The sequence below is a fragment of the Lepidochelys olivacea genome, assembly GCF_965140295.1.
Source record: "Lepidochelys olivacea isolate rLepOli2 genome assembly, chromosome: 5".
Classification (NCBI taxonomy): Eukaryota; Metazoa; Chordata; order Testudines; family Cheloniidae; genus Lepidochelys; species Lepidochelys olivacea.
In genome coordinates, this window is record NC_140415.1 from 62,162,816 (window position 1) to 62,178,744 (window position 15,929).

The window sequence follows — 15,929 nt, forward strand, 5'->3', positions numbered from 1 at the left end:
AAGAAAATATCATAATGCTACTATATAAAACCATGGTACACCCACACCATGAATACTGCATGCAGTTCTGCTCGCCCCAGCTCAAAAAAGATATTAGAATTGGAACAAGTACAGAGAAGGGCAACAAAAATCATCAGGGGTATTGAACAGCTTCCATCTGAGGAGAGATCATGAAGAGAGGGACTGTTCACCTTAAAAAAGATGACTAAGGGGGGGATAAGATAGAGGTCTATAAAATCATGAATGGTGTGGAGAAAGTGAATAAGAGTGTTATTTACCCCTTCACATAACACAAGAATCAGGGTCACCCAATGAAATTAATAGATAGCAGGTTCAAAACAAACAAGAGGAAGTACTCCTTCACATAATGCACAATCTGTGGAATTTGTTGCCATGAGATGTTGCGAAGGGCAAAAGTATAACTGGATTAAAAAAAATACCACGTTCATGGAGGAGGATATGTCCATCAATAGCTATGAGCCAAGATGGTCATGGATGCAACCCCCTGCTCTGGGTGTTCTTAAACCTCTGACTGACAGAAGCTCGCAGTGGATAACAGGGAACGGATCACTCGATAAATTGCCCTGTTCTGTTCATTCCCTCTGAAGCATCTGGCACCAGCCACTGTCAGAAGACAGGATACAGGTTAGATGGACCATTGGCCTGACCTAGTATGGCCATTCTTATGTTCTTAATAAAGGTTAAAGAAGTGAAGGAATAATGACGACTCCAGACAGAACTGTAATTCACTCAAGGTGCTCCGACATCCAAAGCTACCAGTGCACAGCTTAAGCAGTGTGTGAACAGTGCAGTGTAAAAAGGGATTTCTTCAATTTCACGGCTATCTTTGCATGCATATACATACAAGAAAGTGTGCAGTACATGTGTAATGTTACAGATATATTTTCTTTTGCAAAGAGATATGAAGTTCCTTCTAAAATATCATTCATGTTTTTAGTGAAGAACGAACTATTTAAAGAAATTTTCTTTGACAGAAAGCAAACACCAATATTTTCATTTACTGTAACATTTAAATAAGAGTTTCAATCCCAGGATAGCTAGTTAAATATTTTGTAATAGAACTCAATGAGATTAGGCACCAACTTATAGGCCACTACTCTTGATTATGCAGATTTTTTCTCATTTAAACATCACCCCCAAAACAGCTTTCCTCTTTATAAAAAGGGCTAGTAAACTCGTCAATGGAAACAGAAGTTCCTTAGTGAATTAGTCTGAACAGTTACGAGAAGAAAAGTTAAGAGAAACTATGTTCACCAATTAAACAGCTTGGAGTAATAAAAAAGAGTAAGCCTCCTGGGGAAAAAAACTGCAGTAGGGAAAAGATAGCTAAAAATATACCCAGCAATTGTTCCCTATCACTCATGAAGAGCTTTAGAAATCTTCAATAGTACAAACTTCCCCTATAAACTCATTAAACTTCCAGTTTGTTTTGAGTACTTACAAAACATGGCAGCTTTTCAAGAAGACTGTCGAAGAGCGAATATCAATAAATGTGTCTGCCATTCACCAAAGTGAACCCTCACTTTTCTAGATGAAATATGGTAGTAAAATCCTGAACTGTATTAAGAAACAACCAGGAAAAGGAGCAGAAAGAGCAGAAAAGACATCCTATCCAGATGTTCTCACCTGCTGAAGGATAGCTGCAAGGGAGTTCTTGTCTTTTTGATTAACACCATCTCTCTGCAAGCGAGCAAGTAGCTCTGGTTTCTTGTAGGTCTTCAGTGCCAGTAAGTGAATCACCCTGTCTCTATATGGTCGCTGAGAAACACTGTTGTTTACGTGGGTCTTTCGTATTGTATTTGCAGGATTGATGGGTGTTGACCTTTTCCTCTCGGGCACTGCATCTGGAATACTTTGTGGTGCTTTCCGAATCTGTACTCTTTTACCTAAGTCCAGAATTCAAAAAGGGGGAAAAATTAATAGCTCGTCTGATTTATAAACATCTGATTTTTCCCAAAGTTTAACTCCGAGTGTTAAATGTACAAGTATTGTTTAGTCCAAGGAGGGGATCATAAAATGCATCGTTTTAAGAACTCAAAAAGTTGGATATGAAATTACTCAAATGCAAATGATATTGCTAGGAGGGCAAGATATGTTGCTCTGTTATACAGAGGCATGCCTTCAATATTTTCTTAAGTAATTTACAGGCTGAGAAAAGTTCAACATCAAACTAATGGGATATTTTATATTTTAAATGAGGACAAAACTCATATGAAACTAAGTACTTCCTGTGACTAAAATGTTCTCCATTGGTGCCTAAGGAACCCAAATCTACATATTAACAGCACCATGACTTGGAAATGAATATACAAGCCTGGTTGTGCAATTGGGGGAAAAAAACAAAACTTACATTCAACACCATGTACTGAATTGATTAATGGAGTGTCAGATCCAATCATTGGTGCCATACAATTTCAAAAATGAAACTATTTTGCCTCCATTACCCAAACAATCCATGTAACTGACCTGACATTTCTCACTAGAAAGAAACTGTCAAATGCAACACCTTTGCAAATCAAATCCATAGAAGTTTCAAAAATGCTCTGTTTCTAATAAAAAGTTTTACATGCCTAGAAAACATTGCTTCCCAATAAATTCAGGTGCTGCTGCATGTTTGTAAAGGCACCCCTCCAAAGATAATGAAGTAAACATGTTCAACAGCTTACTTAATCAAACAGGCTATTTTTCCATAAAGATAAATGGTTAGTAGCAATAGCTCTTCCGCACCAGAATCAAAGCAAAGTGGCCAGGTATTCTTTTTTTAGCACTTAAATATTTACCACTATAGTCAGGACTCAGCATCAATATATCTAAGAACTTTACTGTAATAGGTTTACTATTTTGGCTCCGATCAGAGACTTGCTAAAAGCTGATCATTCCTCCAAACCCAATTCCTTATAAGTTTGGTACATAGAAGAGACTTTCAGGAACACAACAGAGTGGTCCCATTCGCAGTCTGACACCTTCTGTGCTGTTGAAGAAAATGAAAATCTCAGGGGAAAAAGAGCATCAAGCTGGAGCGGAGGGAAACTCTCCCATGGCTGGGACCCTCCTTCCAGATGTCATGTCATGTCATGTCTCTCACACTGAAGATGTCTCATTCTGGACACTCCCAGAAGGCTAGGTAATAGTAAAGGTGGATACGATTATCACAAATATAGATAGCTGGGTTTATGATGATCGGGAGAACCGCATGGTAAATTGCCTGCTGGGTGCAAAGGTTGCGAACCTTTAGACATATCTAGATAGATGTATGTGCAGTGCTGGGGAGGAGCAAGTGATCATGATACACATAGATGCCACTGACATAAGGAAAGGTAAAAAAAAGAGGTCCTGAAGGCCAAATTTAGGCTGCTAGGCAAGAGATTAAAGTTCAGGACCTCCTTGATAGCATTCTCTGAAATGGTTTCAGTTCCACACGCAGGGTCAGTTAGACAGGCAGAACTGCAGGGTCTCAATGTGTGGATGAGATGATGGTATTGGGAGGATGGTTTTAAATTTATTAAGAACTGGGGAACCTTCTGGGAAAGGAGGCGCCTATTCAGGAAGGATGGGCTCCACCTAAACCAAAATGGAACCAGATTTCTAGCACGTAAAATTAAAAAGGTTGTAGAGGAGTTTCTAAACTGAGGGCTGGCGGAATGCCGACAGGCATAAGGCACATGTGGTTCAGATGGACATCCCTTAGGGGAGGATTTATTGAAGGGGATACTATATATCCTATGAAAGAGGTGAGGATAGAAGTTGATAAGGTACAGGCAGGAACTGAAGAGAAACAGTCAAACAAAAAAAGAGTCCCATTCAATTACATCACATGAAGGCAGACAACTAAATACTGACAAATATTATAAGTGCTTATATAAAAATGTAGGTCTAAATATCAAAAGGGGTGAACTTGAGTGCCTGTTATTAAATTAGAATCTTGATCTAACAATAGGCATCATAGAAACTTGGTGGAATGATGATAATCAATGGGACACAGTAATACCAAAGTACAAATATATGGGAATGAGAGCAGATTGCACTGGTGGGGGAGTGACACTATATACGAAAGAAAGCACAGAGTTGAAAATACTGAAAATCTTAAATGAAGCAAAAAACTTCCACAGAATCTCTCTGGATAGAAATTCCATGCTTGACTAATAGGAGTATAGCAGTAGGAATGTACTGCTATATCAACCATCTGACCATGATGTTGACTGACTGTGCAGTGCTCAGGGAAATTAGACAGGCTACAAAACCTGAAACCCCAATAATAATGGGGGATTTCAACTATCCCCGTATTAACTGGGAATATGTCACCTCAGGATGGGATACAGAGATAAAATTTCTAGACACCATTAGTGACTGCTTCTTGGAGCAGCTAATCTTGGAACCCAAGAGGGGAGAGGCAATTACTGAGTTAGTTCCAAGCAGAGCATAGGACTAGGTCCAACAAGCGAACATACTTGAACTGATCAGTATTATCAACCATAATATATTTAAATTTAACATCCTTGTAGGGAGGAAGAAACCAAAGAAGCACACCACAGAAGCATTTAACTTCCAAAAGGGGAATAATAATGAGGAAGCTAGTTGAATGGAAATTAGAAAGAACAGTCACAAGAGTGAAATGCCTGCATGCTGCATGGAAACTATTTAAACACATCAGACCAGGGGCTCAAAATTAAACATACAAAAAAAGTAAGAGGACCAAAAAAGGCCACAACAGCTAAACAGAGTAAAGGAAGTGGGTTTTTGTTTGGTTTTCTTTGGGGGGAGGGGAAGGAGAGGGAGAGAATCCTTTAAAATCGGAAGTCAAATTCTACTAAGGAAAGCAGAAAGGGGCATAAACTCTGGCAAGTCAAGTATAATTAGGCCAAAAAAGAATTTGAAGAGCAACCAGCAAAAGATAACAAAAAATCTGTTAGTTTTTGTGAGTACTTCAGAAGCAGGAAGCCTGCCAAATAATCAGTGGGGCCACTGAACGATCAAAGTGCTAAAGGAGCACTCAAGGAAGACTAGACCATTGTGGAGAACCTAAATGAATTCTTCGCATCAGTCTTCATTGCAGAGGATGTGAGGGAGATCTATTCTTTTTATGGTAACAAATCTAAGGAACTGTTCAAGAGTGAGGTGTCAATAGAGTAAAAATTGATAAATTTTACAGTAATAAGTCACCAGGATCTGATGGTATTCACCCAAGAGTTCTGAAGGAACTCCTATGAAATTGCAGCACTACTAACTGTGATCTGTAACCTATCGCTTAAATAAACCTCTGTATCAGATGACTGGAGGATCGCTAACGTAAAACTGATTTTTAAAAAAGGCTAGAGGCGCGATCCTGAAAAGTACTGAAGTTAGGCTTCCTGACCTGTATCAGAAATCTGGTTGAAACTATAGTAAAGAACAGAATTATCAGACAACACATGAACAAGGGGCCACCCAATGCAATTAATAAGCAGCAGATTCAAAACAAACACAATGAAGTATTTCTTGACACAACACACAGTCAACTAGTGGAACTCATTGCCAAGGGATGTTGTGAAGCAAAAAAACATAACTAGAATAAAAATAATTAGAAATGTTTACGGCTATAAACATCAATAGCTATCAGCCAAGATGGTCAGAGACGCAACCCCATGCTCTGGATATCCCCAAACCTTGACTGCCAGACGCTGTGAGTGGATGACTGGATGGATCACTCGACAACTGTCCTGTTCTGTTCCTTCCCTCTGAAGCATGAGGCACCAGCCACTGTTAGAAGACAGGATACTGGGCTAGAGGGACCAATAGTCTGACCCAGTATGGCTGTTCTCATGTAGGAAAATAGAAACCTGAGAGTGTTACGACTCCTGAGGCTCTGGCCTCTTCCTTCACACAGGTTAGATACTCTTTAATCCAGAAAACAGGTTCTTAAATACTTTCTTTGACAACAAAACTTCACACAAAACAACTCCATTTACGGTACGAAATCAGCTATGTTGGCTGTCATCTCCTGGAATAGTAAAAATGTTTCCATTTTGCAGTGTAGACTAACCACCATTTTTAACTATTCCTAGAATCACATTAATGTCTTAGATCTGCACTCCTGGTTTCAAAAATAACCATAACTATGTGAACAGATACATCTTTGCATTTTTAGCACAACAGTATTAATTAATGAGTCATTTTAGTTTCACACAATTGTGATCAGTTAAATTCCTCATTGCAACCTAGTCTTAAATCTGTAGTGTATTAAGATCCTTCCATACCCATACTAAAATGTCAGCCTATCATAACAGGAATTAGAACTATCCTTGTCTCAGCTTCTTCAAGAAGGGAATACCTACGTAAGGTTGAAAATTCAGTGGAGCTGGGGATATACTTCCTGCGACACTGACATAGGGCTGTTGAACCTAGTTTTTTTATTTCTTTGTAGTAAGCACACTCATCTAGAAGCTTGACGACACGATTTATAAGACTTATGTAGCCATAGCGAATGGTGTGTTCAAAAGAACACAATTTTAAGTAAATAGGTGAATATTCCCTCAGAATGTTGAAAATGGAATAAAATAGTAAAAAACCCACCGTCATATCAGTCGGTAAAGCAACAAAAGGCTGTTCTTTGAAGGCAGTCTACAGGAAGAAGGAATTTTGATCCTCACTGTACAGAGGAGCAGAAGACAGTTCCAGTACAAGCAAATATGCCTTCCTGGAGTCTACAGTTCAGACAGCATATATTCAGTTTTGCGTTTCAACAGGCCAGGTAGGTGCCTATTTAAGATGGCTTGCTGTAGGCCAACTCAGCACTGCAGTATAACTGGACTTGAGTGTTAAATGCAGGCAGCGAAGTACTGTTTTAAGATTTAAATATCTTGCTCTTTCTTTCCAGATTTTCAGAGGTCACTGCTGGATGAAGGAGGAGGAGGAAGAAGAATGTGGAAGCTGGAGCACAGCATGGTGAGAGTGCCTCCTGAGGTCATTTGCTCTACACATGTTAAGGGAATTCTACATTCCAATATGGCAAAATTCACACCCAGATATTGTTACTAAAGAGGGTCACTACAGTTGACTAGATCACTAATATGAATAAGGGAACAGGGACTTCAGGCTTACGTTATTAACGATCAATTTGTAAGCACCTAAAGGATAATAAAATGGTAAGTAATGGTTAACATGGATTTGTTAAGAGCAAGTCATGCCAAACAATGCGATTTCCTTCTTTGATAGCATTACTGATCTAGAGGATGGGGGGAAGCAGTGGACATGATCCCGATTTTCACAAGACTTTTGACATGGTCCCACTTGACATTTTCATAAGCAAATTAGGGAAATGTGGTCTAGATGAAATTACTAAAAGATGGGTGTACAACTAATTGAAAAAACACTCAAAGAATAATTATAAATAGTTTACTGTCAAATTGGGGTGATGAATCTTCTAGTGGGATCCCATAAGTGTCAGTCCTAGCTCCAGTACTATTCAACATTTTAATTAAAGAATTGGATAATGGAGTGGAGAGTATGCTTATAAAATTTGCAGATGTCACCAAGCTGGGAGGAGTTGCAGCCACCTTGGAGAACAAGATTAGAATTCAAAAGGACTCCGACAATTGGAGAATTGGTTTGAAACCAACAAGATGAAATTCAATAAAGAGAAGGGCAAAACACTTCACTTATAAAGGAAAAATAAAATGCACAAATACAAAAGGGGAAGAGTTGGCTAGGCTTTAGTACTGTAGAAAAGGATCTGATGGTTACAGTGAATCACAGACTGAATATGAGCAAACAGTGTGATTCAGTTGCAAAAAGGCTAGTATTATAGGGTGCATTAACAAGAGTGCCACATGTAAGACACAGGAAGTAACTGTCCTGCTTTTGACAGGAGCACTGTGTCCAGTTTTGAGTGCCACATTTTAGGAAAGACGTGGACAAGCTGGAGTGACTCAGAAGAGCAACAAAAATGATAAAAGGTTTAGAAAAACTGACCTGTAAGAAAAGGTTAAAAAAACTGGACATGTTTAGTCTTCAGAAAAGACTGAGGGAGGGACCTGATAACAGTCTTCAGATAGTAAAGCTGCTGTTTAAAAGGGGATGCTGATCAATTATTCTCCTTATCCAATGAAGATAAAAGGGAGAAGTAATAGCCTTAGTCTGCAGCAAGGGAGATTTAGGTCAGATATTAGGAAAAGCTTTCTAACTATAAAGGCAGCCAAATACTTGAATAGGTTACCAAGGGAGGTTGTGGAATCCTCATCATTGGAGGTTTTTAAAAAAGATTTATTTGACCCTGCCTCAGCATGGGAGTAGGGGGGATAGACAAGATGACCTGTTGTGGTCTCTTCCAGCTCTGCATCTCTAGGTTCTGTGATCTTGGTACTATTTCAAACCAGCTTCAGACTCTGCCTAACCACCATGCATGGAATGGTTTATATTGTCATGGATCTCTATATAATAAGAGCAGAGTATTTGAAGCACAACAACCTTCAATTATAAGTACTACAAAATCCATAGGAAGGCACCAATTCTGTGATCCTGCCAGTGTTTTCACGAAAGCAAAGAATTACTGTCCCTGGTAAATCACTAAATCTAGCTCCCATTATAACCCTGCTAATAAGGTGGTCAAGCTACTATCAGAGGAAACTGCGTTCTTGCTAAAAGGATTTTTAAATCAAGATACATGCATCACACTGCATACAGAATTCACTTTTCTGTTGCTCCTAGGTTTATGATCTTGTATACCAAACCTTCACTGTGTCACTTTTCCAGACTACAGGTTAAGGCAATATTGATAGCTTTATGAATTGAAACACTGTAGGTCAATCCATGAACACATGTACTATTTAAACAACTTGTAATGGTAGTTACAAACAATGAGACTATGAAGTGTCTAAGAAGGGAAGGAAATAGTCAAGGAGCACAGAACTGAGGAAATGGATGTACAGGGTTCTGGGAAAGAATGGAAATCCAGGAAGCATGTACTGGGGAACAAGGAGGAAGCATAATAAGGGAGAAAAAGGAAAACGAGTGAGTGGGGCACTGTGAATAGATGTGAAGCTGTGCTACCAAAAAAACTGAGATGCTCTGATGTAAGCAGTGTCAGTAGACTAAACATTTATGATCCTGAAGACGGTCAGAATTACTACCTTCTAATTGTCTATTAGATTAAAAAGTTAGATACAACCATACCTACAAATGGCCCACCAGGTTTTATGACCTTTGTACTGCGGTTGCGAGATTCTTCTTCTGCCTGGGTCATGCGTTCTCTTGTCATCTGATAAGAGTCGTTTGTTGCACATACTGTAATTTTATCCTGTATAAATCCCAGACAATTGAGCTGCGAGGCTCCAGAACTATGAAAGTATTAAAAGAAAATACAGTTTCAAGAGAATAAGTACTTTATTCTGAACTCAAACGTATCAATACAGAATAAAAATTAGGGGCATTTATGGCAAATCTTAATGGGCAAAAAGGTGCATTTTTCAATCCCTCTAGGCTACGACACACCTAGCTATCATCTAACACAGCTTCAAATGTGTTTTATGGCATCTCTACACAGATGTTATACCACTAACCATACAAGTACAGTTAAATGGTAGAACACCCCACCCCACCCGGCGTGGACACAGTGATGCTGGATTAAGACAACCTTATACTGCTATTAGAGGTTGTAAAACAGGATAGCTATTTCAATTAAAAAAGTCACCTGTCTAACCAAAAGAGTTATATGGTACCAGAACGCGACATAAAGCGTGCCTTAAGCATTCAGAAGACTTTTCAAATTATGCTAAACTCACTCAACTGAGTTAACGTAAGTGAAAAAGTGACTTTTGGCTGTCAAAACAGGGCCTTAATCATTCATGAAGTTCTAATTAACTCTCTCCAACCTTTTAAGGAAAACCATCAACCTAATTCTCAGTGTCAATTTTACCATTACCCGTAGCCTAAGATTTCTCTAACCCTTCAGTTATTAAACAATTCTATTTCTCAACTTGCTTAATTTGTGTATTTGACTGCACATCAGAGAGTCTATTTTCATAGTTTACACATTTGTTTCTGTGGGTCTTACATATAACAGGGGACAAATGTGAAAACAGTGAAGTGTAATAACAAAACCACAAAAACTCAAGGGCAGGTGTAGTACCTTGTAACTTGTGTATTAAAAAACTGACTAGATGTGAAGTTCAGTGTCCCTTCAAGCATTATAGTGTGCTTTAAGAACAATGAAGCCTACATACCTGGATTAAAACTGTGCTACTCCTATAAATATTTATAGAGACAGTTGTTCCTCAAACAGTTTTAATATAAAAGTTCCTGTTCCATACTGGGCAGGGAAGACTATTCAAATTCAAAACAAGACGATGTTTTAAACACTCTGTGACAAGTACAGCATAAATGCCTAGTTAAAACCATGCTAGTTCTTTGTGGGATCAGAGCTACTCAGATACCACTAGGACAGTGACTCTAGCTGACCTGAAACATTTCTGAAAGCAACTCCACAATTCTCTGCTTAATGTTCCAAATAGAATGGGTAAGGAACATTCAGCACATCATTTCTCCTTCACTTACCATTTTATTTTTAACTCCCCTGAAGTCATGCCAGCTAGGTCAAGCTCAGCTTTAACAACCCAGAATACATTTAAGATTTCACAGCTACTAGAGTGCCCCACTAGAGCAGGGTGCCATCTCTACTATGGACAAAATTTAGTTATAATACTGTGCAACTTCCAAGTTCTTTAGTTTGTTATATCTCAAAGAATGCACTAGAATATTGAAAAGCCAAGGTAATATCCATTCCATTACCCAAGGCAAATTGCACTCCCTGAGTTTGACTTCTTGAATGCTGTCTCTAGCCTTCAATTGGGCACAGTATATTTTTTCAAGTTATGATTCAGTTTATCCTTTGGCATTTTAACACCAAAATATTCACGTTAACGAATTTCTTGATAAACATTTTAGTTATGTCTTAAACAAAAATAAGTAGGGCACGCTATCACTTACAAAATGGCCGCTAATGGTTAATAATTGTGTGTGTGGCCTAATGAGAGTGGAGTGGGAGAGAGAAATAAAGGAGACAAGGGACCAGAGAAGAAAAGGGACTGCTGGGTAATTCTGCAGCCTGGGTTGGCCAATTGGCAACTCCAAACCATGGCAGTTTAAAGTTTAAGCTTTTCAACTCCAGTGATGAAACTTCAGGATTTTTTTTTTTTTTAAAGTGTCAGTTGCATTTTCCATCATAATTCATAGGATCGTCTCAAAACTGAACAAGTTAAACATTGTGTGAAATTCCAACAAGAAGTTTCTGCACAAGTGTTCTAAAACCATAAAAGAACTGGTATGTTGACTCTAGTAGTTTCTCTACACAGGTTTAAGAACTTCAGACTTTTAGCACTGCCTAGATTGAGAGTAGAACTATGTCATCTATGCCCATGTATAAGCATGGCTGTTTATTGCAGAGTTTTAGCTCAATTTCCCTGATCGGTCTGCATAGCTGTTTGTCTGCAATACAAGTTCTAACACTGTAAATTACCAAGGGAGTTGGTCTATAAGACAGGATTCATCTACAGTACCAGAAACACCATTTTCTTTGGCCCACTTGTAAGTGTCTACTCCAGAATGGTACAGCAATCTTGCCTGCATAGATGCAAGTGAATAGTATAAGCCTTGTTGCAAACCCAACCGTACAGCGTCAAGGAATTGCTGTGTTTCAACCAGCCCCTGAAACAGGGTAGTCATGCAATTGTGGATAAGATTTTTAACTAGTGTAGTAGTTCTTAAAATCCTTATCCATCATGGTCAGAGAAACCATGCTAGAATGCTGCCAGGTATAGCCATACTTAAACAGTAATAGCACTGATCTGATCCAAGCATTGACAATACTGCCTACTTTTCAAGTATGGCACTAGTGAGGTGAGAAAGTACTCAGAGGTTAGTTTTTGGAAAGCAAAACAAAAACAGTGATATGTAAAAGCAGATATTTATAGTTTATAAGAGACCATACTCTTAACTAGAAGTTATATTTTACTTGTAGTTTGAAGAAAAAAGTTTTACAGCCTTTCACCGTTTCTGTTCTATAACACACAACGAACGTATTATTTTCTTTTAGGACAAATTTAAGTATTGCTTACCTTGAGACAGTTTGCTGGACACAATCAAAGCTTCCCTGAGGATTATCTTTGCCAACATTTGACAAGTAGAAGTTAAAGTTATGCACTTCATTTGGGAGATCAGCTTTAGGAATTTTGACAAGCTAAAAGATAAATATAAACTGAAGTTTTACATGTGCCCATCAATGTGATTTGTATAGTACTTTTTTTACACTTTAAATCCAAGCGCAATGATAAAGTGTACTTAATATTTGTAATATGACTGACACTCAAATGATGAAGATATAATAAAATGAGTTAACTCTGGCACACTTTCCTCTCAAAAATAATCTTATCAGGACACAAGACTATAACTATAGTTATACAAGTTGAACCCTGCTCACGTCTACAAAAAACAGCCCTAATTCAGCATGGCACTTAAGCACTTATTTAACTTTAGTCATGTGTAGAGCCCAACTGACTCCAACAGGACTATTAGTGTACTGAAAAGTTAAGCATTGATTAGGTGCATTACTGAATAAGCAAAAGCCTTACTGTTTGGCTAAGCAAGCAAACAGAACAACAAAAGTAGAACCTACAGTACCTTGTTTCCTGGCTTTTAAATGACAGTTAATCTTAGTGGAATTTAGACAGGACTAGATTTCTAGAATAAAAATCAAGGCACAAACCAAAGATGGGAGGAGAGAAAACAGGAACATTAATGATAAGACTGTTAAAAATAGCTTAGTTATATGGATTTGTTTAAACTCTCCTGGACTAAAAGCTGGTCAGACAAATACTTATCTATTTTAAATCAAGTTGCTTGTAAAAAATACAAAATACACATAGCTTTTTGTACAAGAAATCACATGATAAAACTTGCTTTCCTGGTTCAATACACTCATCCTATGCTTTGTGCATAGTACAGAACATTCTGTATTCTGGAGATTTAAAAAGTATCAGTTTCACGTGATCAATAGAAAAGCAAAGCCATGTGATGCATGCTTTAACATGCCGTTCTATAAAAGCAAAAATAAAGCAGATGTTTTTGAGTAGTATATATTTTAAGTTAAACTTTGCAGTTTGACAAACTCTTATTTAAGAGTGGAATCTATTTGAAGGTTCAACACATTAAATAACCTATCCTGAATGAAAATGTTTACTTAAAAGCAACATTCACAATGCCCTTTTTGGAATCCTCCTCTGGTACACACCTTTTATTTTGCTTATAAAATTGGCCAATAGTCATGATTGGTTTTAAATCACACATTGTACTAGTTGTGTAAATTTCTTCCTTGAAATGAAAGCCTAGGAAAAAAGTCTCTGCCATTTATGATTTGATTACCCATGTTGGACAGAGTATAGCAGCATCTTGGGACTACTGCTGGCCTCCAGAGAGAAAGATAGGGACCAAACCTGCACACTACTCAGCTATTTATACTCAAAACATGTGTATTTGTCCTATTCAATAGAGCGCTATACACTAAAGAGAAAGGATTTAACTGAAGTAGTTTAATTAGCAGATACAAATCTTGGATTATGTATCAGAACCTGTTATAACAGTTTATCTTCCCAACTGGGAGATTAATACTAAAACATCAGCGATAAAAAGACCTATTGTAGAGGCCATTTTTGATCCCGTATCACAGATTTATCTTAAGAGTCTGCAAGACTACTATAGAACACTAAAAATATTACTATGCAGAATTTTTTTCAGCCTACTATTGTTCACTAATTACTATAATTGAAATAAAAATATTTTCCCAAGTTTACTGTGTATAATCTGATAGCATTGTGTCGAGTCAGTTTCATGATCTCCCATTTGTATGGTCTTTTTCACATTTTAAAGACTGATTGTAAACTCAAGAATTGGCAGAGTTCAGATGCAGGCATGGTACCTGAAAATATTTAAAAATAAAACAGACTAATTTTTATTTGTGTGTCCCTTGCATGATTGATAATTCTGTATGAAATTCTGTGAGATTTTGACCTAAAGAGTAAGTCTCCCCCTCCCCACACACAGCTCCATGTACTTTGCAGACTGTTTTGGCTTTCTCCAAGCTCTCCATTGATGAGTATCTTCCTTCCATTTAAAATTATACTTCAAGAGTATTTCCCCCAAAACAATTAAATAGATCGAAGCAGATGACTGCAGCCACATATGCTTCGAGTTTACTTTGAAAGTGTATACACCTTAATATATTAATTGACAGTCTTTAAAAAGTGCCTGGTGGAGACACCACATTACACAGTAGAAGCATTTACAGAATAAATATTCCAAAACAGTTACTGTGGATAGTACAGAAGACAATACCAAGATGACATATCTATCCATTCCTTCTATTACAGTTTGAAGGTTGATGCATTTAATAGAAAGGACAGTTATGCAGGAGTTGTTCATCGGGGGGGAGGGATAGCTAAGTGGTTTGAGCACTGGCCTGCTAAACCCAGGGTTGTGAGTTCAATCCTTGAGGGGGCCAATTAGGGATCTGGGGCAAAAATTGGGGATTGGTCCTGCTTTGAGCAGGGGTTGGACTAGATGACCTCCTGAGGTCCCTTCCAACCCTGATATTCTATGATTACGTTGCTTCCCTCATTGCACTAGCATTACTTCAGTCTCATCCACATTAACTGTCAACCAGCTTCTCTTCTGGGATCTGGTACCCCAAATGTTATATTTCTTTTTTTTACAACTTCAAAAATAGTCTCTGCCTTTGTACCCACAGGTAAAACTCTGGTCTGCTCCTTTAGTATCTCTCTCATTTCTGGCCTCTTGACTTTCATCTGTGGTTTAGTCAAGATACTACAGCTGATTTTTTTTCCGACGGACATTCTGATAGTTTTCAGAATGGAGAGAGGTAAATAGTGTCCCCCCCAGTCCTATTCAACATATTCATAAATGATCTGGAAAAAGGTGTAAACAGTGAGGTGGCAAAATTTTCAGATGATACAAAACTATTCAAGATAGTTAAGTCCCAGGCAGACTGCAAAGAGCTACAAAAGGCTCTCTCAAAACTGTGACGGGGCAACAAAATGGCAGATGAAATTCAATGTTGATAAATGCAAAGTAATGCACATTGGAAAACATGAACCCAGCTATACATATAGAACGATGGGGTCTAAATTAGCTGTTACCACTCAAGAAAGATCTTGTGAGTCATTGTGGCTAATTTTTGAAGACATCCACTCAATGTGCAGCGGCAGTCAAAAAAGTGAACAGAATGTTAGGAATCATTAAGAAAGGGATAGTTAAAAAACCAGAATATATCATCATATTGCCTCTATACAAATCCATGGTATGCCCACATCCTGAATACTGTGTACATATATGGTTGTCCCACCTCAAAAAAGATATAATGGAATTAGAAAAAGTTCAGAAAAGGGCAACAAAAAGGGGTATGGAACGGCTTCCATCTGAGGAGAGATTAATAAGACTGGGACTTTTCATCTTGGAAAAGAGATGACTAAGGGGCGATATGATTGAAGTCTATAAAATCATGACTGTGTGGAGAAAGTAAATTAAGTGTTATTTATTCCTTCCCATAACACAAGAACTAGGAGGGTCACCAAATGAAATTAATAGGCAGCAAGTTTAAAACAAATAAGAGGAAGTATTTTTTCACACAACACAGTCTGTGGAACTCTTTGCAAGAGGAGGTTGTGAAGGCCAAGACTATAACAGGGTTTTTTAAAAAAAAAAAAGGTAAGTTCATGGAGAATAGTCCATTAATGGCTATTAACCAGGACGGGTATCCCTAGCCTTTGTTTGCCAGAAGCTGGGAATGGGCAATAGGTGATGGATCACTTGATGATTACTTGTTCTGTTCATTCCCCTGGGGCACCTGGCATTGGCCACTGTTGGAA

At 38.0% G+C, this 15,929-nt stretch overlaps 1 protein-coding gene across 2 annotated transcripts in view; it reads right to left on the reverse strand.

Annotated features, from left to right (window-relative positions):
• ELL2 (elongation factor for RNA polymerase II 2) overlaps nt 1–15,929 on the reverse strand; it is a 67,348-nt gene that overhangs the window by 26,354 nt on the left and 25,065 nt on the right. For both annotated transcript variants that reach the window (XM_084629393.1, XM_084629394.1), the window contains exons 3-5: nt 12,108–12,229; nt 9,169–9,332; nt 1,648–1,907 (exon numbers count right to left, since the gene is read on the reverse strand). In XM_084629393.1, coding sequence (XP_084485519.1) covers nt 1,648–1,907; nt 9,169–9,332; nt 12,108–12,229 — 546 coding nt within the window. The remainder of the gene's footprint in view (nt 1–1,647; nt 1,908–9,168; nt 9,333–12,107; nt 12,230–15,929) is intronic.